Source organism: Acanthamoeba castellanii (assembly GCF_000313135.1).
Source record: "Acanthamoeba castellanii str. Neff unplaced genomic scaffold scf7180000084564, whole genome shotgun sequence".
In the NCBI taxonomy this organism is placed as follows: domain Eukaryota; phylum Discosea; order Longamoebia; family Acanthamoebidae; genus Acanthamoeba; species Acanthamoeba castellanii.
This window is the reverse complement of record NW_004457617.1, coordinates 935-22,033: the sequence shown is the minus strand read 5'-3', so window position 1 is coordinate 22,033 and position 21,099 is coordinate 935. Positions and strand designations below refer to the sequence as shown.

At 57.9% G+C, this 21,099-nt stretch overlaps 10 protein-coding genes across 10 annotated transcripts in view; 5 read left to right on the top strand and 5 right to left on the bottom strand.

Moving 5' to 3' along the window:
* Nucleotides 1–1,284, top strand: part of ACA1_035330 (helicase domain containing protein) — a gene marked incomplete at both ends in the record, with an annotated part of 4,530 nt that extends 3,246 nt beyond the window's left edge. The window contains 6 exons of the mRNA XM_004348667.1: nucleotides 37–124; nucleotides 211–277; nucleotides 384–640; nucleotides 745–921; nucleotides 1,002–1,086; nucleotides 1,170–1,284. Coding sequence (XP_004348717.1) covers nucleotides 37–124; nucleotides 211–277; nucleotides 384–640; nucleotides 745–921; nucleotides 1,002–1,086; nucleotides 1,170–1,284 — 789 coding nt within the window. The remainder of the gene's footprint in view (nucleotides 1–36; nucleotides 125–210; nucleotides 278–383; nucleotides 641–744; nucleotides 922–1,001; nucleotides 1,087–1,169) is intronic.
* A 126-nt stretch (nucleotides 1,285–1,410) lies between these two features.
* ACA1_035320 (uncharacterized protein) lies at nucleotides 1,411–1,686 on the bottom strand (the record flags this gene model as incomplete). The annotated part of the gene is made up of 1 exon (XM_004348666.1): nucleotides 1,411–1,686. The coding sequence occupies one exon, from the start codon at nucleotides 1,684–1,686 to the stop codon at nucleotides 1,411–1,413; it is 276 nt and encodes a 91-aa protein (XP_004348716.1).
* Nucleotides 1,687–2,242: 556 nt separating this feature from the next.
* Nucleotides 2,243–5,500, bottom strand: ACA1_035310 (AMPbinding enzyme domain containing protein; the record flags this gene model as incomplete). Its single annotated transcript, XM_004348665.1, has 14 exons — nucleotides 2,243–2,343; nucleotides 2,450–2,600; nucleotides 2,699–2,794; nucleotides 2,866–3,045; nucleotides 3,155–3,252; nucleotides 3,332–3,478; nucleotides 3,613–3,728; nucleotides 3,863–3,942; nucleotides 4,031–4,208; nucleotides 4,260–4,386; nucleotides 4,507–4,589; nucleotides 4,681–4,736; nucleotides 5,058–5,168; nucleotides 5,396–5,500. The coding sequence occupies 14 exons, from the start codon at nucleotides 5,498–5,500 to the stop codon at nucleotides 2,243–2,245; spliced, it is 1,629 nt and encodes a 542-aa protein (XP_004348715.1).
* Nucleotides 5,501–5,677: 177 nt separating this feature from the next.
* ACA1_035300 (glutaminase GtaA, putative) lies at nucleotides 5,678–9,440 on the bottom strand (the record flags this gene model as incomplete). The annotated part of the gene is made up of 17 exons (XM_004348664.1): nucleotides 5,678–5,903; nucleotides 5,970–6,091; nucleotides 6,265–6,393; nucleotides 6,443–6,556; nucleotides 6,654–6,737; nucleotides 6,847–6,940; nucleotides 7,028–7,074; nucleotides 7,163–7,456; nucleotides 7,525–7,604; nucleotides 7,701–7,909; nucleotides 8,062–8,183; nucleotides 8,341–8,399; nucleotides 8,498–8,606; nucleotides 8,701–8,829; nucleotides 8,907–9,002; nucleotides 9,122–9,155; nucleotides 9,259–9,440. 17 exons carry the CDS (start codon nucleotides 9,438–9,440, stop codon nucleotides 5,678–5,680), a joined length of 2,130 nt encoding a protein of 709 aa, XP_004348714.1.
* A 362-nt stretch (nucleotides 9,441–9,802) lies between these two features.
* Nucleotides 9,803–10,207, top strand: ACA1_035290 (uncharacterized protein; the record flags this gene model as incomplete). Its single annotated transcript, XM_004348663.1, has 3 exons — nucleotides 9,803–9,836; nucleotides 9,997–10,075; nucleotides 10,111–10,207. 3 exons carry the CDS (start codon nucleotides 9,803–9,805, stop codon nucleotides 10,205–10,207), a joined length of 210 nt encoding a protein of 69 aa, XP_004348713.1.
* Nucleotides 10,208–10,310: 103 nt separating this feature from the next.
* On the top strand, nucleotides 10,311–11,090 carry ACA1_035280 (uncharacterized protein; the record flags this gene model as incomplete). Its single annotated transcript, XM_004348662.1, has 3 exons — nucleotides 10,311–10,646; nucleotides 10,741–10,909; nucleotides 11,005–11,090. The coding sequence occupies 3 exons, from the start codon at nucleotides 10,311–10,313 to the stop codon at nucleotides 11,088–11,090; spliced, it is 591 nt and encodes a 196-aa protein (XP_004348712.1).
* A 128-nt stretch (nucleotides 11,091–11,218) lies between these two features.
* On the bottom strand, nucleotides 11,219–12,970 carry ACA1_035270 (uncharacterized protein; the record flags this gene model as incomplete). Its single annotated transcript, XM_004348661.1, has 2 exons — nucleotides 11,219–11,332; nucleotides 11,432–12,970. The coding sequence occupies 2 exons, from the start codon at nucleotides 12,968–12,970 to the stop codon at nucleotides 11,219–11,221; spliced, it is 1,653 nt and encodes a 550-aa protein (XP_004348711.1).
* A 346-nt stretch (nucleotides 12,971–13,316) lies between these two features.
* On the top strand, nucleotides 13,317–15,062 carry ACA1_035260 (Guanine nucleotidebinding protein G(o), alpha subunit, putative; the record flags this gene model as incomplete). The annotated part of the gene is made up of 6 exons (XM_004348660.1): nucleotides 13,317–13,599; nucleotides 13,815–13,998; nucleotides 14,090–14,221; nucleotides 14,304–14,563; nucleotides 14,637–14,733; nucleotides 14,951–15,062. 6 exons carry the CDS (start codon nucleotides 13,317–13,319, stop codon nucleotides 15,060–15,062), a joined length of 1,068 nt encoding a protein of 355 aa, XP_004348710.1.
* Nucleotides 15,063–15,878: 816 nt separating this feature from the next.
* ACA1_035250 (uncharacterized protein) lies at nucleotides 15,879–17,414 on the top strand (the record flags this gene model as incomplete). Its single annotated transcript, XM_004348659.1, has 3 exons — nucleotides 15,879–16,061; nucleotides 16,251–16,404; nucleotides 16,495–17,414. The coding sequence occupies 3 exons, from the start codon at nucleotides 15,879–15,881 to the stop codon at nucleotides 17,412–17,414; spliced, it is 1,257 nt and encodes a 418-aa protein (XP_004348709.1).
* Nucleotides 17,415–18,304: 890 nt separating this feature from the next.
* Nucleotides 18,305–19,662, bottom strand: ACA1_035240 (uncharacterized protein; the record flags this gene model as incomplete). The annotated part of the gene is made up of 4 exons (XM_004348658.1): nucleotides 18,305–18,783; nucleotides 18,901–19,077; nucleotides 19,174–19,365; nucleotides 19,443–19,662. 4 exons carry the CDS (start codon nucleotides 19,660–19,662, stop codon nucleotides 18,305–18,307), a joined length of 1,068 nt encoding a protein of 355 aa, XP_004348708.1.
* Between the last annotated feature and the right edge of the window lie 1,437 nt (nucleotides 19,663–21,099).

The window sequence follows — 21,099 nt, the reverse complement described above, 5'->3', positions numbered from 1 at the left end:
GAGGTCGAAGTGCTCGAACCTACGCCGCTCGCGCAGGCCACCTCGCGCTCGGGGCTGACGCCGCTCGTGGCGCTCGCGCTGCGGGACGAACTCGAGAACGCGCGCAGGCGCCTCATCGTAGCCGGTACGATACCTACCACCGACCACGCCGAACCAATCACGTACATCACAACAACAACTCATCGTGCGCGATGTCGGACCGCGTTGCAGATGAGCTGCACCTGTGCTATCTCGTCACGCCCATCGGCAACCTGCTTGACCCACCAGACTGGATGGGGTACCGCACACGCTCTCACGACCGCACACGCTCTCACGACCGCACACGCACGCACGACCGCACACGCACGCGCTAACACGCACGACCGCACGCGCACGTGCGACAGTTTGTTCAACACGTACCAGAAGCTGGGGGCGGTGAAGCAGGAGATCGGGAGCGCGGTGGGGGTGCGCGAGGCCTATCTGTCGGCCCGGGCCACGGGCAAGGTGGCGACCACCGACGAGGCCCGGCGGAGCCACTTCGTGTGTCAGCGGTTCTTCACCGCGCTCGTCCTCCACGACGTCCTGCGCGAGGTGCCCCTGCGCGACATCACCGACCGCTACCGCGTCAACCGCGGCTCCATCCAACAACTCATGCAAAAAGGTGCGTGTCGTGTCGTGTCGTTGTTCGTGTGCGCGTGTGTGCGCGTGCGGTGGTGTGTGTCGTGTGCGGTGTGTGTGTGGCTGACGATGGGACGACGTCGGTAGCGTCGAGCTTTGCGAACATGTCGCGGGTGTTCTGTCAGCAGATGGGGTGGTGGGAGCTGGCGGTGCTGATGGACAAGTACGTGCCGCGGCTGTTCCACGGGGTGAAGGAAGAGCTCGTTCCCCTCGTGGAGCTCGCCTCTCTCAAACAGCCCCACGCCCGCGCCCTCTTCCAAGCCGGTACGCTCACTCCCCCCCCCGCCTTCGCTCTTGCCTACGTCATTTTCGTTCTTTGTTTTAACTCCGAGACGCGCCCGCAGGGTACCAGTCGCCGCGCGCCATCGCGCAAGCGCAAGCGGAGGACTTGGTAGCACGGGCCGGCCTCGGTTCGCATTTCTCGGTCGAGTACGTCTCTGCGCTACGCTTTTTTCTAGAACTGGTTGCAGTGAAGCTGACGCGTCGGCTGTGGTGGTTGGTGGGGCTCACAGGGTGGCGCAGCGGGTGATCGACGAGGCCAAGGCACTATTGGAGAAGAGGGCAGCCGAGATGCGCGCCTCCGCTGAGGATCTGGTCCGCGCAGCCGCTACGCTCGACTCTCTGTAACAAGCCACTCACTCCCGGCTTGTTGGCCAGACGCTCAAAAACCTTTCGGTTTATTGGGCTGAAAAGAAAGCAAGCACACAAGTAGGAGAGTGGCCGCTCTTGAGGGGCTCGAAGAGTTCAGGAAGTTCAAACGCGGTCGTACTGTTGCCTCTTGCCGTAGCGGTTGCGCACGACCCAGAGAATGGCGGCACCAAGGACGACGCCGGCGCAGGCACCAACGACGATGAGGACGATGTTGGTGGTCGACAGGCCATCATCGTCGTCGTTGCCCGGGGGAATGCATCCGCTCTGGTCCGACGCACAGGTCTCACCCGTCTGGCAGCAGACAGGACCCTCACAGCAGTATGAACCGCAGTCATAACTGTCAACACAGTAGGCCCCTACCTCCTTGTTGATCCCCATGGTGGCGTTTCTGTAGCAGACTTGATCAAACAAATAAACACAAACAAACAAATAGGTCAACGTCTTGTTGCTGAACAAGAGTCATGCAATGCAGTGGATGAAGGGGGGTACCTTGGTTTGTCTTGGTACCATAGACTATTGAGGCGTGGAGGGCAAAGATTGAAGCAAGCAGGAGCAAGAGGAGCCGTTTTGGTAGCACATCACGATGTGGTAACGTTGGTGGGGCTCAAGGGTCAAGTTGAACAATGGTGGTCGCCCAACTTGAGGAGAAGGGAGCCAAGCCCCCCTGCAACCAATGGGACCTGTCGACCATGGAAAGCGCTACACGTACAGACCATCTTTTTTTGATACGACCCTTTCTGACACGGTTCCACTGCTCTGCCACACACCCAACACACTGCACTTGGATGCCTGGTGGCATGCTTCCTTTGAAACCACAACATGTGATGAGGATCAACATCTTTCCTTTTCAACCATCAGTGCATGGGACCAAGCCTACTTTATGGGATGGTCAACAATGCTTCTTTCCGGCAAAAAGCGCGGCAGGTGGTGGAGCTCAGGCGTCAGCTCGAGTGAAGGGCTGGGCATAGATGGCGTCGATCTCCGCGGCGTAGTTGCTGTGGATCACGTTGCGCTTCAGCTTCATTGTGGGCGTAACTGTCCGTGTATCATGTGTGTGTCGTGTTGTGCGTGTGTGTGAGTGTGTGGTGCCGTGACAGGGTCAGTCGTGTGAAGTGTTTGTGTGGGGGGGTTGAGCACGCACCTTCGCCCCTTTCGAGGGCAAACGGGTGCGGAAGGACGGAGAACCGCTTGACGGTCTCCACCTGGGCCAGGTCGGCGTTGACGGTCTCGATGTGGGCCTCAATCAGCGCGCGCACTCCCGCATCCGCCGCGAACTCGGCCGGCGTCACACCCTGTGCGTGCGCACACGGTTTGTCTAAGCACACGCGTTGCATGCCGTGTGTGTGCGGTGCGTGCGGTGCTCGTCGTTTGAAAGGAAGAAAGGAAAAACCTTTTCCTTGGCCTTGACGGCAGCGACGTCGGCGTCCAGGGTGACGAGCGCAACGAGATAAGGCCGCCTGTCTCCGATCACGATCGCCTCACCGATCTGTCGACAGTCCACTTTTAAGGTCAACCGCACACGCACACGCATGCACCGCACACACCGCACACACGTACCAGGGGGTGGGCTTTGATGGCGTGTTCGATGTTCGCCGGGGTGATGTTCTTGCCGCCCGCGGTGATGATGATGTCCTTCTTGCGGCCGGTGATGTGCAGGAAGCCCTCCTCGTCGATCCGGCCCAGATCGCCCGAGTACAGCCACCCGTCCTTGAGCGTCGCCTCCGTCGCCGCCTGGTCCTGTATGTGGGGGGTAGTGAGTAGCGTCTTTGGCTGCGTGCGTGTGAAGTTTTAAGATGGCGGCACACGTGTGTGGTTAGTCTTTAAGGTGGCGGTAGAGGGTGAGTACCTTGTAGTAGCCGAGGAAGACGTTGGGTCCCCGGACGAGCACCTCGCCGTCCTCCGCGATCGCCACCTCCACTCCCGGGAAGGGTGGACCCGCCGACCCTGCGGCATGGTCAACGACCGCACACACCGCACACACCGCACACGCACGCGCACACACGAAACACCACGAGGGGCGTACCGAGTTTGACCTTGCCGGGCACGTTGCAGGAGGTGGGTCCGGAGTCCTCGGACTGGCCGTAGACCTCCCAGATGGTGAGGCCCAGGCCGGCGAAGAAGCGCAGCACGTCCGGCGAGATGGGCGCCGCGCCCACCACCGCCCAGCGAGCTGTGTAGTCGACACATCAGAACGCGCTCCCTTACCAGCGCGTGCGCGTGCAGTCGTGTGCATATGTGCGTGTGCGTTGGTGTGTGTGTGTGTGTGTGTGTGTGTGTGTGTGTGTGTGTGTGTGTGTTGCGTACCGCGGCTGAGGCCGACGGCTTCGATGAGCGATTTCTTGACCTCGACGGGCAGCTGGTCGGGCTTGGCACCGGGCGGTAACTTGGAGGCCAGCGCCAAGTTCAGCTTCTCATAGATCCTAAAACCGTCGCCGTCATTTCAGTGTCAGCACCGCGCACACGACGCGCGACACACGCGCACACGCACGCACAACGCACGCACACGCACACGCACACGCACGCACAACACACGCAACGCGAGCACAAAGCCAACCTGGGCGGGGAGAAGAGGAGTGTGGGCTGGATCTCCTTCAGGGTGGGCACCAGCTTCTCCAGGCTCTCGTTGAAGTAAACCTGACGTTAACATTCTTGTGTGAGCAAAGAACACGAAAAGAACGAAAACGAAAAGCGAAGAACGAAGAATGCAGAACAGGAAGAGTACCTGGTGGCCCGAGACGGGAGGAATGTGGATGGTGAACATCTGCTCGGCGATGTGCGACAGCGGCAGGAACGCCACGCAGCAGTCGCCCGCCTGCGCCTGGAAGACCTGGCTTGCGGTGCTGGCGGTCCACGACAGGTTGCTGTGCGACAGCATCACCGCCTTGGGCGGCCCCGTCGTTCTGTCGTTGTCATTAGCAACAGCGCGTGTGTGCGTGCGTGTGCGATGGTACCCGGAGGTGTAGATCATGCTGGCGCACTGGGTGGGCTCAAGGGCGTTGAGCCGCTTCTCCACGTCGTCGTCGGCCACGCCGGCGCCCCTGCCCAGGAAATCCCCCCACGACATGGCCAGCGGACTCTCTGCTCATATGCATTACGCACCCTTAGCTCGATCGAGCCCAAACGGCACACGACACACACGACACGCTCGACACGCACGACACACGACACGACACGACACGACACGACACGCACGTGTACCCGCGGTTTCGCCGTTGAAGATGATAACGTGCTTGAGCAGGGGCAAGTGCTCCTTCTCCGCCTCCACCTTGGCGAACTGAGCCCTGCCGTTCCCCCATATCAGTCGTGTGTGTCGTCGTGTGCGTCATGTGTGCCCGTGTGTCGTCGTGTGTCATGTGTGCCGTGTGCGTGTACCGATCCTCGACGAAGATGACGGTCGACTCGCTGTGGTTGACGATGTACGACACCTCCTGCACCAGCATACACACGATGAGCACACTCACTACAAATGAGCGCGTGCAACCCGCAAGCGCACGAATCACGTGCCTTGGCGGAGCAGGTGTGGTAGATGCCGCTGGGCACTCCGCCAGCCGCCATCGCGCCGACATCAGCCGCCACCCATTCCTATTTATCGTCGACGTGTGGCGTGAGTGCGGTCGTGTGCGTGTCGTGTCGTGTCGTGTCGTGTCGTGTCGTGTCGTGTGCGTGTCGTGTCGTGTCGTGTCGTGTCGTGTCGTGTCGTGTCGTGTGTGAGATTCCTGTCAGACAGACGCGGGAGGAGCAAGTAGTACGAGGCGGGTGTTGGAGAGAATGCAGGTCTTGGCGAGCGGCTCGAAGCCCAGGGCGATCAGGCCCTTGGCGGCCGACCGCACCAGGCCCGCGAACTCGGCCCAGGTGTAGCCCTGTGTGGTCGCAGGCGTGAGGTTGAGGTTGGTGGCACGTGGTTAGGCCGTAAAACGACAGCACGATAAAAGGAAATAAAAACAACTAAAGTAGTTGAACAACACACTAGATAAAAGTAGAAAGTAGAAAAAGCTACTGCGCGACCGTGATAATTGGGACACAGAAAAATAAAGCAAAATAATAACAACAACAAGAAAGAAAAAATAATGGGAAGAAAAAGTCACACCTTCCAGGAGTCGCCCACTTTGGTGTGGTAGGCGGGGGCGTCAGGAAACTGGGCCGCACGAGCGAACAGTGCGTGGGGTGTCGATGTCGCTGGAGTGGTGTCCATTGTTGTTACAACAAAGAGGTTTTTATGGTCTGGTCCTGTTGTGCGCTTGTGCTGTATGGGAGGAATATGGGTTGAACCTTTTTCAGGTGTGGATTACCCCGTAAATTTGAAACAGACGAAATAAATTTACGAAACAACTTTTAGGGCACCAAACTGTTTCGTTAATTTTTGATAGCGCTACTGCTGCTGGTGGAGCAGGAGCTTGGCGTAGACGGCGCCGAGGACGGGCCGGGCGATGAACCCGCGGAAGCGGCCGGTCGAGGTCCAGTACCAGTCGGTGAGGGGAATGCGATCGGGCGTGGTGTCGGCGAAGAGGTAGATCTTGTCGATGATGGTGGTCCAGTCGTCCTTGTTGTCCGACATGGCGCCCACCCACGACTCCCAGTCGAGCTTCGTGAAATCGCTGAGCGCACAGAATGCGGTGAGACATGACACACGCACACACGCACACACGTAGAACGCGAAGTACCTTCGCACGTCGAGAGGCACGCCGTAGGTGTTCATCTGCTTCATGTAGTAGTTGAGCTCGGTATTGATGACCGCCTGCGGGAAGATGTCGAGCCCCACGAACTTCTGGTACGCGATGTTGTACTGTTGTGTGTGTGTGTGTGTGTGTGTGTGTGTGTGTGTGTGTGTGTGTGTGTGTGTGTGTGTGTGTGTGTGTGTGTGTGTGTGTGTGTGTGTGTGTGTGTGCATAGGAAAGCGATGAGTTTGTTGAAGAGTGACTCACTCTTCAGTTCATCACCAGAGATGCACAGGTGTACCTTGAGGGACCAGCTCTCGGCGATGTCGTACTCGAGCTTGTAGTGCGGCACGCCCGTGGCGTTGGTGGCCGCAAGCTGCATCCACTGCGACATGAACTTCTCGGCCAGCCGTTGGTAGTAGAATGCGCCCTGCGGACACCACGACACGCGGCATGACAGGAGGTCAGGGTCGAGTCACAGTCTCGGGTCCGTCGGCCATTACCGTGGTGTTGCCTGCAGTCTCCAGGATCTTGGCATAGGCCGACAAGCCGACGACGCCCTTGGCCGCCAGGTTGGCGTTGTGAGGCGAAGGCTGATGCCGGAGCAGAATACAGTCAGAAAAAATAGTAAAAAAAAGTCCACACACACACACACACACACACGGCTGACCGGGGATTCACGACACGTACGCCCTCAAAGTCGTCCGTGCAGAGCTGGTTGCCGGGATCGGGCAGCGAAGCGACCAGGTAGCCCGCCCACATCTCCAACAGTTTCTGCAATCAGTGGCGAAGACCACGAAAACGAAAACGAAAACGAGGAAGACACGACAGGAGATGAGACTCGCGCGAGCATGTGAGAGATGCGCACGAGATGCGAACGAACCGAGTAGCGAGGGAACAGCCAGGTCAGGTCGTTCTTCTGGCGCTGAACGATTCCGAGGATCATCATGAACAGGTTGCCCGTCTCCTCGACCGGCCTGCGCATCACACCACCCAACACACCGGTCAGCAAGCACCCGCCCTGCCTGTTCCATTCCGTATTGGCTGGGTGTCGACACACGCACATGTTTTCCTGGTCCTTCGGCAGAATGTAACCAATCGGGTACTCGCCCTGCACACGTGCGTTCAGCGGTGTATCGTGTGTGTGTCGTGTGTGTCGTGTGTAGTCGTGTGTGGTCGCGTGTGTGCGGTGAACGTACGAGGTGGTGAGGCGCCCATGGGAAATTGTAGAGGACCGAGGTCTCGTTGTTGGCGTACTCGAGCAGCGGCACGAGAAGGAGCCGCAGGAGCTCCGGGTTGAAGTGGAGGAAGAACGGCGAGGCCGGGTAGATGACGTCGACCGTCGACAGATCGCCGTCGGACGAGATCTCCTTCATGAAGTACCACAGCTTGTTCTCCTTGGTGTTCCACACCAGCTTGGTGCCGCCGGCGCACTGGCGGTAGGCCAGCGCGGCGATCGTGGCGTACTTCTGGCCTCCCGCCTGCTCCAGCTCCTGCACAGCGTGCGTCATGCGCGTGTGTCGTGTGTGTGTGCGTGCGTGTCGTGTGGGCTGTGACGCACGTTGACAAGCGAGCGATCGAACGTGGTGCAGCGAACGATGAGCTTGGTGTAGTCATGAGCAGCAGTCTCCAGCATCTCAACTGTCGACACACAAACACATATAGAGACAGTCAGCAGCCGTACATATACGTATGTAAACATATGTGCGCACATAGAGCACATATATGAAGATGTACCGGCGTCGGGGCGCATGTTGCGGTTCCAGTAGGGCGGGAACGGGGTGCCGAACCACTTGATGGAGAAGCGGTCGTCGTAGGCCAGCATGAGGTACCGGCTCACGGGCTCGCCGGAGGGACCAGTGGTGAGCGACCATCGGACGGCCATCACCGGCCAATCGTCGCTGGCCGCGCGCGGCATGCGGGTGTCGTCCTTAGGCGGCAGAGCCCTGCTCGCGAGAACGAAACAACCAAACAGAGCGTCAGAGAGACGTGCTCGGTAAAAGCTCATGCGCGAGTGTGCGTGTGCGGTTGTGTCATGTCGTGTCATGTGTGCGTGTCGGACGTGCGGTCGTGTCGTGTGAAGGAAGTTCCAACTGACCCGGAGCTGACGAATTGGTTGCGGGACTCGAGCCCGCCGGAGATCACGGTCTGGAGCTTGGGGTCGTTCTTCTCGGTGGCGACGTAGACGTAGCCCCAGTCGATACCCACGCCATCTCCAGACTAGTACCGACACGACACACGACCAACGACACACGACCAACGACACACGACACACACGACACACACGACACACACGACACACACGACACGACCAACGACACGCAATGAGTGATGGGCGTAGATTCTTAAGAATGGAGAACTCAGTGAAGGTGGGTACGCGCTGCAGGACGGGCTGGGCGGAGGTGCCGATGCGCATTACCTCGAGCGTTCTCGAATCTGAGCAGAGGCGGAAAGGACGAAGTGTGAGCGCTGCTGCACTGCCCGAGCCGCACGCTGGCACGCCAAGCTGAGCGCAGGAGGAGTGTTGGGCGCACCGGAGAAGCGCTTCCACTCGACGAACTGGTCGACGGTGTTGACGCACCACTCGGCCGTGTTGTCGTAGTAAAGCTCGACGCGGTGCGACGCGTGATCCGTTGAGCGGACCTAAAAAAATTGGTGAGCGGACCGACACCACGCACATGCACACGCACCACCGCACACGCACGCAATGTGACCACCGCACGACACACGCGCGTACCGAGAATGTCAGGTAGGTCACGGGCCGAGACATGACCTCGATATCGTCAGTGAGCAGAGGCGTGGTGAAGGTCACCGTGAGCTCCACGCCCTTCGCGCCGAACGTGAACACGCTCTGGGTCGGATAGACCTGCAAACAACAACCACACGATCCACAGGGTGACCACTTGCGAATTTCATTGCGAGGCGCGCGTGGAGGGGGCGTACGGTGCTGGAGAGCTGCTGGATGGGCTGAGGCAGGTTGCCGCCGGCTTCGCCCTCGGGACCCATGAAGCGGTAGGCCGTGCCGTCGATGCGGACCAGCTGCGAGGCATCGGTTCCCCAGTATGCGAGGTGTCCAATGAGAAAAATAGAAATAATAATAACAAAGTAGTAACGAATAACAGAGAAACGAAAAGAAGGGCTCTGCGCTCTTGGCGTACACCAACAAGAGCCTTCACAGTGCCGTCCCAGTACCTGCACAAATAAATGTTGTCATTACACTTATTCATTCCACTTGGGAAAGAACGAAAGCGAAGGCGAGGGCGACAAAGAACGAAGAGGGAAGAGGGCTGCATACGTGGCCCAGGTGTCGGTGAGGTTGGTGCCGCGGAGCCACACGTTCATGTAGGGGTCCATCAAGACGAGCGGTACCGCGGGCGGGCGGAAGCCGGGAATGGGGGCCGAGGCGTCGAGGGCTCCAGCGGCGACTAGGCTGACGAGGAGCGCAACCGCCACCGCAGCGGATAGGCCCACCTTCATCTTTTGTGCGTTGAAGTGGTGCAGGCGTGATTGTGCGGGATGCAGAGGCGCAGTTTTTCTATTGCGCACCCAACCAATGAGCACCACCAATCACACTCCGCCTACCAAGACTTGGTCGTGCAACCATCATAAGCCACCTGCCAACAGCAAAGGGGGGGGGGGTGTTCTTGCGCGCCAACTCCCCCACTCCGGCTCGTCTTTTTCGTGTTTTTTTATCTTTAAAAATCAAAATCAAAAATAATTATAAATACTAAATTATCAATAATAACAGATTTGTCGAATTGGGCGCGAACTCGAAATCTCCATCTTGTCCGAAAAGAGCAGAACAGATCTAAGCTGAAGGGGGCCTAGACATCGTCACAATGCAGGGCGCTACATCGCCTGCGCTGAGCACGGGTACGAACAAGATCACCATCGCTGCGCCTTTTCAATTTTGTCTTAATTCAGAATTGAACATCAGCGATCAATTAGCATTCCCATTCCATTCCTTTCGCGATCGATCGAGCCTTGGCAATTTGTTCGATCCAGATTTCTGATGCCTCTTTCATCAATTTAGGGGAGGCATCCATATCCCCCGCCAAGTCCTCATCAACGCCTCTGCCTCCCGCTGCCCTGCCGCCCAAGTTCCGCCGCAAGTACGAGGCCTTTGCCGCCGCCTCTAACGCCTCAGCCGCATCAACCACTGCTACTTCTACTTCCACTTCTACTACTACGTCCTCTTCGCCATCGCCATCACCATCGCTGGCATCAGCCGGCGAGGTCGATAGCGAGGAGCGGGCGGCGAAGCGGGCGAGGCCCAGCTCGCCAGAGCCCGCCGCCGAGTCCGACGCCAACAACGCGGAGCCGCCGGCCCAGAACGGAACGACGACGATGGAGGTCGGCGGCGCTGCGAAGGCGGGAGACGAGCTGCTGCCGGCCAGCAGCCGCGACGGCGTCGAAGAAAACGAAAGCGAAGACGGCCGAAAGGAGGAGGAGGAAGAAGAGAAGGAGACGAAGAACGAAGAAGGCGGAGACAAGGAGGAGGAGGAGGGAGAGGAAGGAGCGGAGCAGGATGACAGCAGCAACCACCTTAACAACGACGAGGGCGCTGGCGTCAAGAAGGAGGAGGAGGAGGGCGAGGGAGACGAGCGGCCCAAGAAGGGCCAGAGGGGCAAGAAGCCGCGAGTCCGCGAGTGGGAGAAACTCGTCCTCCACAACGACTTTTGCGTACGTGTGCCGTATTGTGCGTGTCGTGCGGTCGTGTCGTGTCGTGTGCGTGCGGTGCTGACAAACAAACACTTGGCGGTGAAATGCGGCGCAGTTGGGGCGAAGCACGACGAGTCGGAGTACGATCACGAGCGTGCTGGCGGGTCTGACGAAGAGCGAGGAGGAGCGGCGGAAGCAGAACGAGGTCATCGCCGCCAAGGAGCGAGAGCTGCGAAGACAGCAGCGAAGACAGAACCGACCCCTCGTCGACTCAACTCTCATCCGTACCTCTCCTCTCTTCATCACTCTTTGCCTTTTCCTCGACTTTGCTCCAACGTGTGTGCGTGTGTGCGTGTGCGCGTGTGCGGTCGTGGTGCAGCTACGCAAACGGTGGTGTTGTTTGTGCGGAGGGACTTCAACAAGCAGCTGGCCGAGCACCTCAAGAAGCAGGCCAGGGACAAGTAGCGTGGCCCCCGCATGCCCATCTTCCACTTCCCTTCACCGACATCAAAGAAATAAAGAAACTTATTTTATTCATTTATTAGCTATTATTTATTTCTTACATCTATTAAAAAAGGATAAGTGGGTGGGGCTCAGCAGCGAGAGAGGACGTGGGCGAGGGTAGAGAGGCGGGAGAGCAGCGCGAGGGCCTTCGCAGCCATGGCATCCACCGACGTTTGGATCGCGGCCTGATCGTGCTTCCCGTCCTGTAGGTAAGTAGAACGTCGCATCGTTACATCATCGCACGACACGCGACACACACGACACACACGACACACACGACACACGACACACGACACACGCACCCTCCAGCCGGCGATGAAGCGAGCAGTGGTAGTAGCGACGAAGAGGAGCTCGTCGCGGATATCATCCATGGAGGTGGACAGGGACGAAAAGGTGTCGTCGTCGAGGTCGGCCGGCATGGCGGCCGCCTGGTCATCGAGGTGCTTGTCGACGCGCAGGCTGATGTCGCGGGCGAGCATGACCGCCTTGACCGCCGTCTCGCCCTGGTAGGTCAGGTCGCCGCCAGCCGTCGTGGCCTTGATGCCCTCCATGACCCTGATGAACCTCTGGATGAGGGCCTCCCGGCTCAGGTCCTCATTCTTCACATTCTCGTCGTCGTGGCCCACGTTCTGGCTGTTCTGCTTCTCCTGATGTTGCTGCTGCTGCTGTTGTAGTTGAAGCGCCTTCTTCTCCTTCAGTTGCTGTTCCCTGAGCTGTGTCTCCTTCAACTCTTGGGCTCTCTTCTGCTCATTCTCTCTCCTCTCCATCATCTGCTTGTGTTCCTTTTCGATTTGCTCCTTCTCCTTCTGCAGCTTCTCCTTAAGCTCCTGCTCCTTCCTCACCTGCTGCTCCTTGGTGGTCTCCTTTTCTTCTTCTTTTCTCTTTTCTTGAATCATTTCCTTCTCCTTCATCAGCTTGAGCTGCTGGTGCTCCTTCTCCAACTGCTCCTTCTCCCGCCTCAGCTGCTCCTTCAGCTCCCGCTCCTTGGCCTCCTTCTCCCTCAGCTCCGCCTCCTCTCTCTCCTGCATCTCCCGCTTCTGTCGCTCCCACTGCTCCTTCTCGCGCTGGAGCTGCGCCTTCTGGGCCTCCAACTCGCGCTGGAGCTGCTCGCGCTCCTGTTGCTCGCGCTGCAACTGCTCGCGGTGGTGGTCCAGCTCCCGGGCTCGTTGGTTCTTGGCCTGTTGCGCCCGCTTCATCTCCTCCCACTCGGCCTGCTCGCGCCTCAGCTGCTCGCGCTGGGCCTCGAGTTCGCGCTGCTGCCGCAGTAGCGCATCGTCGGCCTTGGGGCGCACGGGCGCCGCCGCAGAGGTCGGAGCTGCCGGCGCTGAGTAGAGCGTGGTAGACGCGGGGGGCTCACGAGCCATGACGGGGGCGCTCTCGAGGCCCGGAAGGAGGCATTCGATGGCCGCAAGGGCGTCGCTGGTCTCCTGCTCGCGCCTTAGCCGCTCGCGCAGCTCGCAGGCGCGCGCCTCCTCCTCCTCCTTGTGCCGCTCCACGCGATCCACTTCCTCGCGTACAACCACGCTGCTCTCGACGCCGGCCTCGATCTCGATCGTGCGGCGCGGGCTGTTCTCGGCTATGGGCGCGAAGGACAGGGATGTGGGCGTAGCTGGGCGGCTTGTGGTCGGGCTCGTAGCGGGGCTGGAGATGAGTATTTTCGGGGAGCGGGGCGAGCGGTTGAGGTTGAAGGCGCGGGTGGGGCTGGCGATGGTGAGATTGGGCGGGCCGGAGGGGGTGACACCGTTGAAAGAGGGCATGTTGAAGTGCTTCACCGCAGGCTTGATGGTGGCCGACCCGGACCATGTGAGTTTTACGGGCGGAGGCGTCGATACGGAGCTCATATCTCTCTCTCTGGTGGTGGCGTCGGCGGCCAAGATGTTCTTCTATTTCTTCTTCTTCTTCTTTGAGATACTGACGTTGCCAGGTTGAGGCCCGTTTGTCGTGTGAAAGGTCACCCGTACCTTTTTTGCTGGCTGGGAATTTGGGGTATGTGAGGACGACGATATTTTTTAATTAATTGACGGGAAGGTTCGGTTGCGAACGCCACAACTGGAGATTGGGTGGGAGGCAGAGCCGCACCAACGGGATTCATAGATCAATCATCGCGGTCGTAAGAGAAGGTTGAAGAGGGAGGAGCTACTTCGAACTGCTAATCGAAAAGAATCTTTCGGCAAGTAGAAATCGAACATGGGGGCTGGATGCAGTAACATGAGTGGGGATGACAAGAGGGCGGCCGAGCAGTCGCGGGCGATCGACAAGGAGCTTGCCCAGGCCAAGAAGAAGGCCACCAAGGAGGTGAAGTTGCTCCTGCTCGGAGCCGGCGCGTCGGGCAAATCGACCGTGGCCAAACAGATGCACATCCTCTACCTCAATGGCTTCGGCGAGAGCGAGTTGATCGAGTACAAGCAGCAAGTAGCCACCAACATGGTGAACAACATGCGTGCCCTCCTCCTTGGCGCTCGCAAACTTGGTACCGGTCCCTCCGCGTGTTTCCACATTCGTTTTCTCCTCATTTCCTTTTCATTAGCGAACCAATTGAGACTTCCATCTCAATCAGGCTTGTTCGCAGTTGATGTAAACGCCCAAATCTTCTTGATCGATCAATTTTACGAGTCTCTACGCAAAATTGTGATCAATATTGATCATTAATCGCCGCATTACGCAAATTGCTATCTACGCGAGCAGGTATCCCCATCTCGGACTCGTTGAAGAAGGAGGCGCAGCTGCTCTTGTCCTTCGAGGAAGATGATGAAGACATCGAGTGGTCCGAGGACCTCTACGACGCGCTCAGGCTTCTGTGGGCCGACGAGGGCATCGCCGCCGCCTTCAAGCGTTCCAACGAGTTCCAGCTGAGCGACTCCACCTACTAGTACGCTCGTCTCGCACTCCGCGTCACCTCCTCCGCATAGTCTGACCCCGTGTGTCGTGCGGTGTGTGCGGTGCGTGCTGTACACACACAGTTTCTTCTCGAACATCGAGAATTACAAGAACCTGCCGAGCTACCAGATCACCGACGTGGACATCCTGCACATCCGCAAGCGCACGACGGGCATCGCCGAGACCCACTTCTCGCATAACAACCTCAACTTCACGTATGTACCCACAAACGCGGCGCCGCACGACACGCACGCGCACGACCGCACGACACACACTGACGGCATGTGTTGGCTGCAGGATGGTGGATGTGGGTGGTCAGAGGAACGAGCGCCGCAAGTGGATTCACTGCTTCGAGGACGTCACGGCCATCATCTTCGTCGCCGCCCTGTCCGAGTACGACCAGGTGCTCGAGGAGGACAACGAGACCAACCGCATGGTCGAGTCGCTGAAGCTCTTCGAGGACACCATCAATAACGACTGGTTCAACCGGAAGCCCATCATCCTGTTCCTCAACAAGGTCGACATCTTCGAAAAGAAACTCGAGCACAGCAATCTCGGTATGTCAGACACGCACCACAAGCACGACACGCACGACGACACGGCACGCACTGACTTGGGGTTGGTGTGTAGGCGACTACTTCAGCGAGTACAAGGGAGGCTCGGACCTGGCGAAGGCCAAGAAGTGGGTCCAGGAGCAGTACGACTCGCGGAATCACTCGCCCAACAGGTAACGAACACAGAAAGCCCACCCGGCCCAGCGCTGCTGCACTCCACGTCCGACCGCACCATGTGTGCGATCGCACGCGCGCGCATACCGCACACATTCCTGGTCCCCGCCCACGTTTCGATTGGGAGGTTCCTCTTGTGATCATCGCCCCCACGCCCTTCTCACGGCTCTCTCTCTCTCTCTCTCTCCGTCTTCTCTTTCATTGCTTGCAACACAGGCAAGTGTACATCCACTTGACGACGGCGACCGACACGTCCAACATCCAGATGGTGTTCGACGCCTGCAAGGACATCTGGCTCTCCGAGGCCCTCGACACCTTCAACTTCTAAGCGCTGCCTCCGTCGTCTTCGTCTTCGTTTTCGTCGATTGTTGTTGCTCGTGAGCGGACGAAAGAAGGAGAAGATTGGCGCACAATCTACAGACGACGAAGACGAAGTCAAGGCCGGTCGACCGACTATATCTTGTGTACCCTACCAACCACTCACCCACCCGCTTCCCTCTTCTTCACTCTGTTCTCTATCAAGAGCTGCCCACCCATTTTTGCTTGTTCACCCGTCATCATCCCATCATGCAAATGTAAAGTTCAACCCCGCCATCTTTGTCCTTTCTTCACCTCTTCTTCATTCTCAGCCACACAGCCCAGGAAAGCCAGGTACTAATTGGTACACCTACCCACCATCCCAAAACCAGTAACATGTCTGGATCTGTTCTCTGCCATACCCTGACACATTGCCTCTACATGTTCATGTTCAAACCATAGTTAGCCAAATTCTCCTGAGGCGGTGACGTCAGCGATGGCCTTGCTGACATCACTTCTGATCGCGCCGGTGTGACGGCCATTGGTCTCTGCATACGTCATGGCCACGGCGCCATGCCCCCACATCATCCAGCGCTACATGTGACATCAGCACCCACCGCCATTGGTCCTGCCATAACTCGACATGTTCAGTGCACGTGCTGTGGCCGTACTGGGGGTATCTATCGACTCCAACTTCCCTCATCACCCTTCTCCTTCTTCTTTGACGCTCAGCGCAACACAATCGATTCGATTGCCAAGATCTCTCAGCCATCAACCGCCGCCAACACGAACCAAGAAGAAGCAGAACAAGAAGCACAACACCACGAAAAGGAAGATGACAACGACGATGATGAACGTTGAGCAGCCACCGCTTCACCAACCACAGACACTGTTTGGTGGAGGTGGCGGTGGAGGAAAGGTGACGGGCTTCACAGTGCTCCCGCCCAAGGTCATGGGCGCCACCGACCCACAGCACCAGGCGGCCGTGGCCGCCACCAACGACAACCTGCGACGCAACCTCTGGGAAAACGTACGTGGCCTGCCAGCTCTACAGTTATCATTTTTTTCTCGTGATCTTATAATTTGTCGACTTACTCCACCAAATCGAGAAATATAAATAATAAATAATAAATGATCAAGCAATAAATAATAATATATAGAAACATAAAAAAAGTAAATTAATTAATAAAGAAGAGGTTGACGCGTGATCATTCCTCAGGTGCGACTGTTCGCCGAGGAGGTGGCGGAAGCGGCTGTGGAGGGCAAGGGGAGCGCGCTGGAGCCCGAGGGGTGGGCCAAGCTCAACGACACCGTCAACAGCATCCAACTCTGCCTCTTCCTCCTCCGCGAGCCCTATCTCTCTCCCACCCAAGGTACTCGCACGACACGCACCGCACGCACCGCACACGCACACGCACACACGCGTTTTGCTGACTTCAGACTTCTCGTCGACGCTTGGTCAGTGTGGCTGGGCTACAACCAGTGCAAGACGACCGACCGGGTCAGCTTCAAGCTGAGCGCCATCGGCCGCGAGTACGAACACGATCAGCACCACCGCCAGCAGCAGCAGCAGGACTACCCCGACAACTGCGTCGGCTCCCCGCCGTCGGCCACCGACAAGGTGCGCCGGCGACTCACCGCCAGGTCGGGAGCCAAGCGGGCCGCGCCCGAGGCCGCCGCAAGCACCAAGCGCGGCGCCCGAGGGAAGTCGACCAAGCGCGCCCGGGCCGCTTCAAAGAAGTCGAAGGCCGCACCCATGGTCGCCACGTCGTCGTCGTCGTCGTCTGCGCCGGCGTCGTCAGGCCGCAAGCGGTGCGGGGAGACGGCGCACACGGTCGTGCAGGAGACCGACAGCGAGGAGGAGCGGCGGTTCAACTACCACTCGCCGGGGCTCACATCGCCGCCGCCGGCCCCCACAGCCTCGTCGTCGTCATCGTCGTGGTTGTCGGAGGCCTGCGATTCAGTGGGTCTGTACGACCGCCACCTGCGCCAGACGCTCCGCCAGCCGCCGCCGCTGCCACTGCCGCCGCCGCTGCCGTCGCCGTACCACGCGCACCACGACCTCCAGCGACTGGCGCCCTCGATGGTCGCCGCCTTCCCGCTCCAGCCCAACGCGCCCTCAACGACGATGACCACCACCACCGCCACCATGGCCGTGTCGGGCCTGGCGTCGCTGCTGGCATGCGCCGAGGCCGAGACTGAGGAGGATGAGGAGGAAGAGGAGGCGGACGGCAATGAAGTGGGGCGGAGGCGAAGGCCGAACACGGCCCAGCGCACCGGCGACGGTGGGAAGCGACGAACCGTGGCCACCGCTTCGGCTTCGTCTTCCTCAGCGAAGAGGTCACCACCCGACCGATCGGACATTTACAGCCTCCTCAACTGAACGGCCTTGCAATCACTCGCACCATTCTCGTTATGCATGACTTGGGTGATCTACAAACATCGTTAACAATTAAGAAAAAGAGATAGCCGACCGTGGGGCTCGAACCCACGACCACAAGATTAAGAGTCTTGCGCTCTACCGACTGAGCTAGGACGGCTGCATGTTCGGCACTGCCGTTATGGTGGGGATCCCTTCTTGAGAGGAGTCAAGGAGTCAACAAAAATTTTCGCGTCTGTTCTCCTGCCCGGTTGTTGTTGTTTGCCCATTCGAATCTAAAAAGATCGAAACTTGACAGGTCGAGAGGCGGATGAGAGGGGTGTGTGTCTGCAAATGCCAAAAGGATAGGGCACAGTGGATTCCCGGGTGGTCGCCCACCCCAGTACTAACACCGCCTGGCGCAGCTTAACTTCGCTGTTCGGATGGGAAGCGGTGCTTTCTGCGCAGTATGGCCTTATCCATCAACCACCACACTCTTCGCCCACCACATCCCCTTGCCTGGGCCATTCCCCGTACCTGATCGACCGTATCCAACATTCACTGGCAGCTTTTGCCCGATCAGGCCCCATTTCCATTCACACCCATTCATCTTTATCTTCCCCTCAATCTCCAACTTCGCCCGAGAGAGAGCCCCTGCCCAGTGCCCTGAGCAAGTCGGCCTTCAAGCTGGAAAAGTGTGATCTTGAGCCTCCAACTGCTTTTGCTTCTAAAACGAGAAGCTGGGTGGTGCATTCTGCATGGCTGTTGGTTTTATCTCAACTGACGTGTGGCTGAGAGGTGAAATTAGGCAACAGAGTGAGGCACTGTTATCTTCAGATGTGTGGGTTTCTCAAGCCAGGTGAACAACCTGTAGGGTAAAATTCAAGAAGAATTCAACTTGTCTCATCATCTTCTTAGCACAAGAACTGGAACGCCATCTCTGCATAGTGAGTGGGACACTGCAGCACGATGTGCGGGGCGGAGTCGCCCCAGTCATAGGGCAGCACGTCATCTTCGCTGATGTGGAACACCAGGTTCGTCATGTCGCTGCCACACTCCCTGCAGGCGGGGTACTTCACCACTGCAGTGGTGTGACTTGACCCCCGGTGGGGCCAGCCGCCCAGCTTGGTCCCCGCATAGGTGCCGCTGTCATGTTTGGTCACACGACGGCCGTCGGCGCGTTGCTCCTCGCTCGGCCAGTCCTGGCGCGCTCGCCACCGGACAGGCCTGTGAAACGGCAGAGCGAAATCGAACGAGCAGGTGCCATCCGCCTCGAGCCGCGGGCACTTGGCCAGCTGGGCGCTCGTGTCTTCGTTGGGGCCTATGTCAGCGCTGGTCGAGACGAGTGTGTCCAGACCGATCAGCCTCAGCGTGTCCATCACCGTCTCCTGGTCTGTGTGCGTGTGAGCGTGTGCGTCGTGCGTGTGCGTGTGCGTGTGTGCGTGTGCGTGTGCGTGTGCGTGTGCGTCAGCAGTGGCAGACGTGAGGGGTGGTAGGGTGTGGCGTGTACCGGGGCAGGATGGGAGGGAATTGGCTAGGGTGCGCGACGCGAGCGTGAGGAGGCTGGGGCCGCCGGCCGGCGGGAGGGGCACGAAGCGGAGGAGCACAGACTTGTCAAAGGCTTCCCACACTCGGCAATCCTCGCCCTGCTGAGGGCACATGAACATCTGCAGCAGCCTGTTCCTTTCTGCTTTCGCCAATCAAAATAAAAAGTCAAATAAAATCAACCAATCAAGATTAATAAATGATAACACAAAACCTTGCACTTTCTAAATTGGCGTACCACCACCGGCGTACTGGCGGGCCGCCTGCGCGGGAAGGAGGCGGAAATCGATCTGGAAGAAGAACTGGAGGTGATGCGAGCAGCGGCCACAGCGCGGCCACTCTTCGTTCTTGCGAAGCCATGGCCGCACGCCTCCGAAACACGTGAGGCTGTTACGGTGGTCGAATCCGAACTCCCGCGCCACAATGTGCTCTGAATAAAAAAACACCACATATAATAAAACTAAAATAAAATGGTAATGAGGAAGTGTGGGGCTTGGAAGTGGGTACCTGGGGTAAACCACAACGGAACTACAACAGACAACACCGGCTGCGCGTATTGCGGGTTGCGGGTGGCGTAGTGCTGGGTGAGAGGGTTGGGTGGCACCTCTGGTGTCCAGCAGGTGGTGGTGGTGGTGGGACAGCCCTCCTCCTCCTGGGCTGGCGCGCCTATGGCAAGGCCTTCATCTTTTCCCTTCCTCCGACCCGTCTGTCTCCGCGTTCTTTTCATCGCTTGAGCAGTTACAAATAAAACAAACGCGGTGACCAAACAAAGACCAAAATCTTCGTGGATGGCCGCGATTTTGCCTGGCGTGGCGATCGGGGCGCCGCACTGGTTGAGACGGCATTGGAAGACGCCGAGTTCGCCAAAGCGTTCCCTCGGCTCCAAGTGGCGGCCAATTGACGCGACCTCATCGCGGTGGTTGAGGGCACCAACCAAGTGGAGGTCGGCTCACAATGGTGCGCCAGTGATGCTGATGGGAGCTGCCTGTGCGTTCAGCCACCAGCCAAGAACCAGTTCAGATGCTGCACCTCTCTCAATGTGCACAACTTCTACGAATGCAGCAACTTGTGGTGTTTGTGGAGTCTCAACAACTACTGTGCAAGCACTGACAACATCAGTGGGCTGACATGCCAGCTCTTCTGCTCCAAGGTTGTGAACAAGGCCCTGAGCAATTCTGCAATGTGCGAGTACCCATCATTGGTGGCCGCCCAGCAATCACTGTGCACATGCATCCTTGCCAAGAAAGGTGTTTGGTGTTTCATGGTGGATTGCACAGTACTGGCACATTGAAGTTGCTGATCCCACTCTCCATGCTAAGGCCTGGGCAGCATCATGTATACTCATGTTCTACTGCCAAATCAACTTTCCTTTCACCATGTTAATTTATTTTTGACATTCACCTGCCATCCAGGAATGGTGATGCATTGCACAAATAACTTGTGGTCATTTGAAATGAGAGGTCACAAATGATTGTGGAATTTATGTTGTGCTAAAATCATGTGAGATTTGACATTTTTGATTTACAGGGCAGATCCAAATCTTCAAAACTGTTTTGAAGATTTGGATCTGCATGTGTGATTTTGACATGCTAGACCGCTGCTTATAAGTGATATTGAGGGACTTGAGATGAAAATGATTTCATAAAAACTTGGAATTTGTGGAGTTAAAAGTGATTTTATCAGTGTGGAATGGAGTGGAATTTTAGCTTCAGGCATAGTGCTCCAAGGTGGAGGAGGATGCAAGAGAGGCTAGTTACAAAGATTATTCAGGGTACTGTCCCCCTACTTGTGATTCAGGCTACAAGCAGCCTCCACCCACTCACTGAGGTCCACATACCTTCCAATGATTTCTGCCCATGTATCTATTACCCCCCAGCCATGGATGGCCATTACCCATCCACCCAAGGCCCCTGTCCCATGCCTTGTACAATGCACCTGCTTATTATTGTCCCCCTGTGCTCCACTGCCCCCACCTACAAGAATCTCTCAGCCCTATGTCTCAGGCATCACTGAAACCACCTCAAGGCAGGGTGTAGTCAAGCTCTTCAGGCACAAGTGCAGTGACATGATTGACCACCACTTCAGCAAGCTGGCAGACAGCAGGCCAGCACCATGGATCACCATTCAGTTCAAGAGGGCCAGCAATCTGAGCAAGGCACTCAAA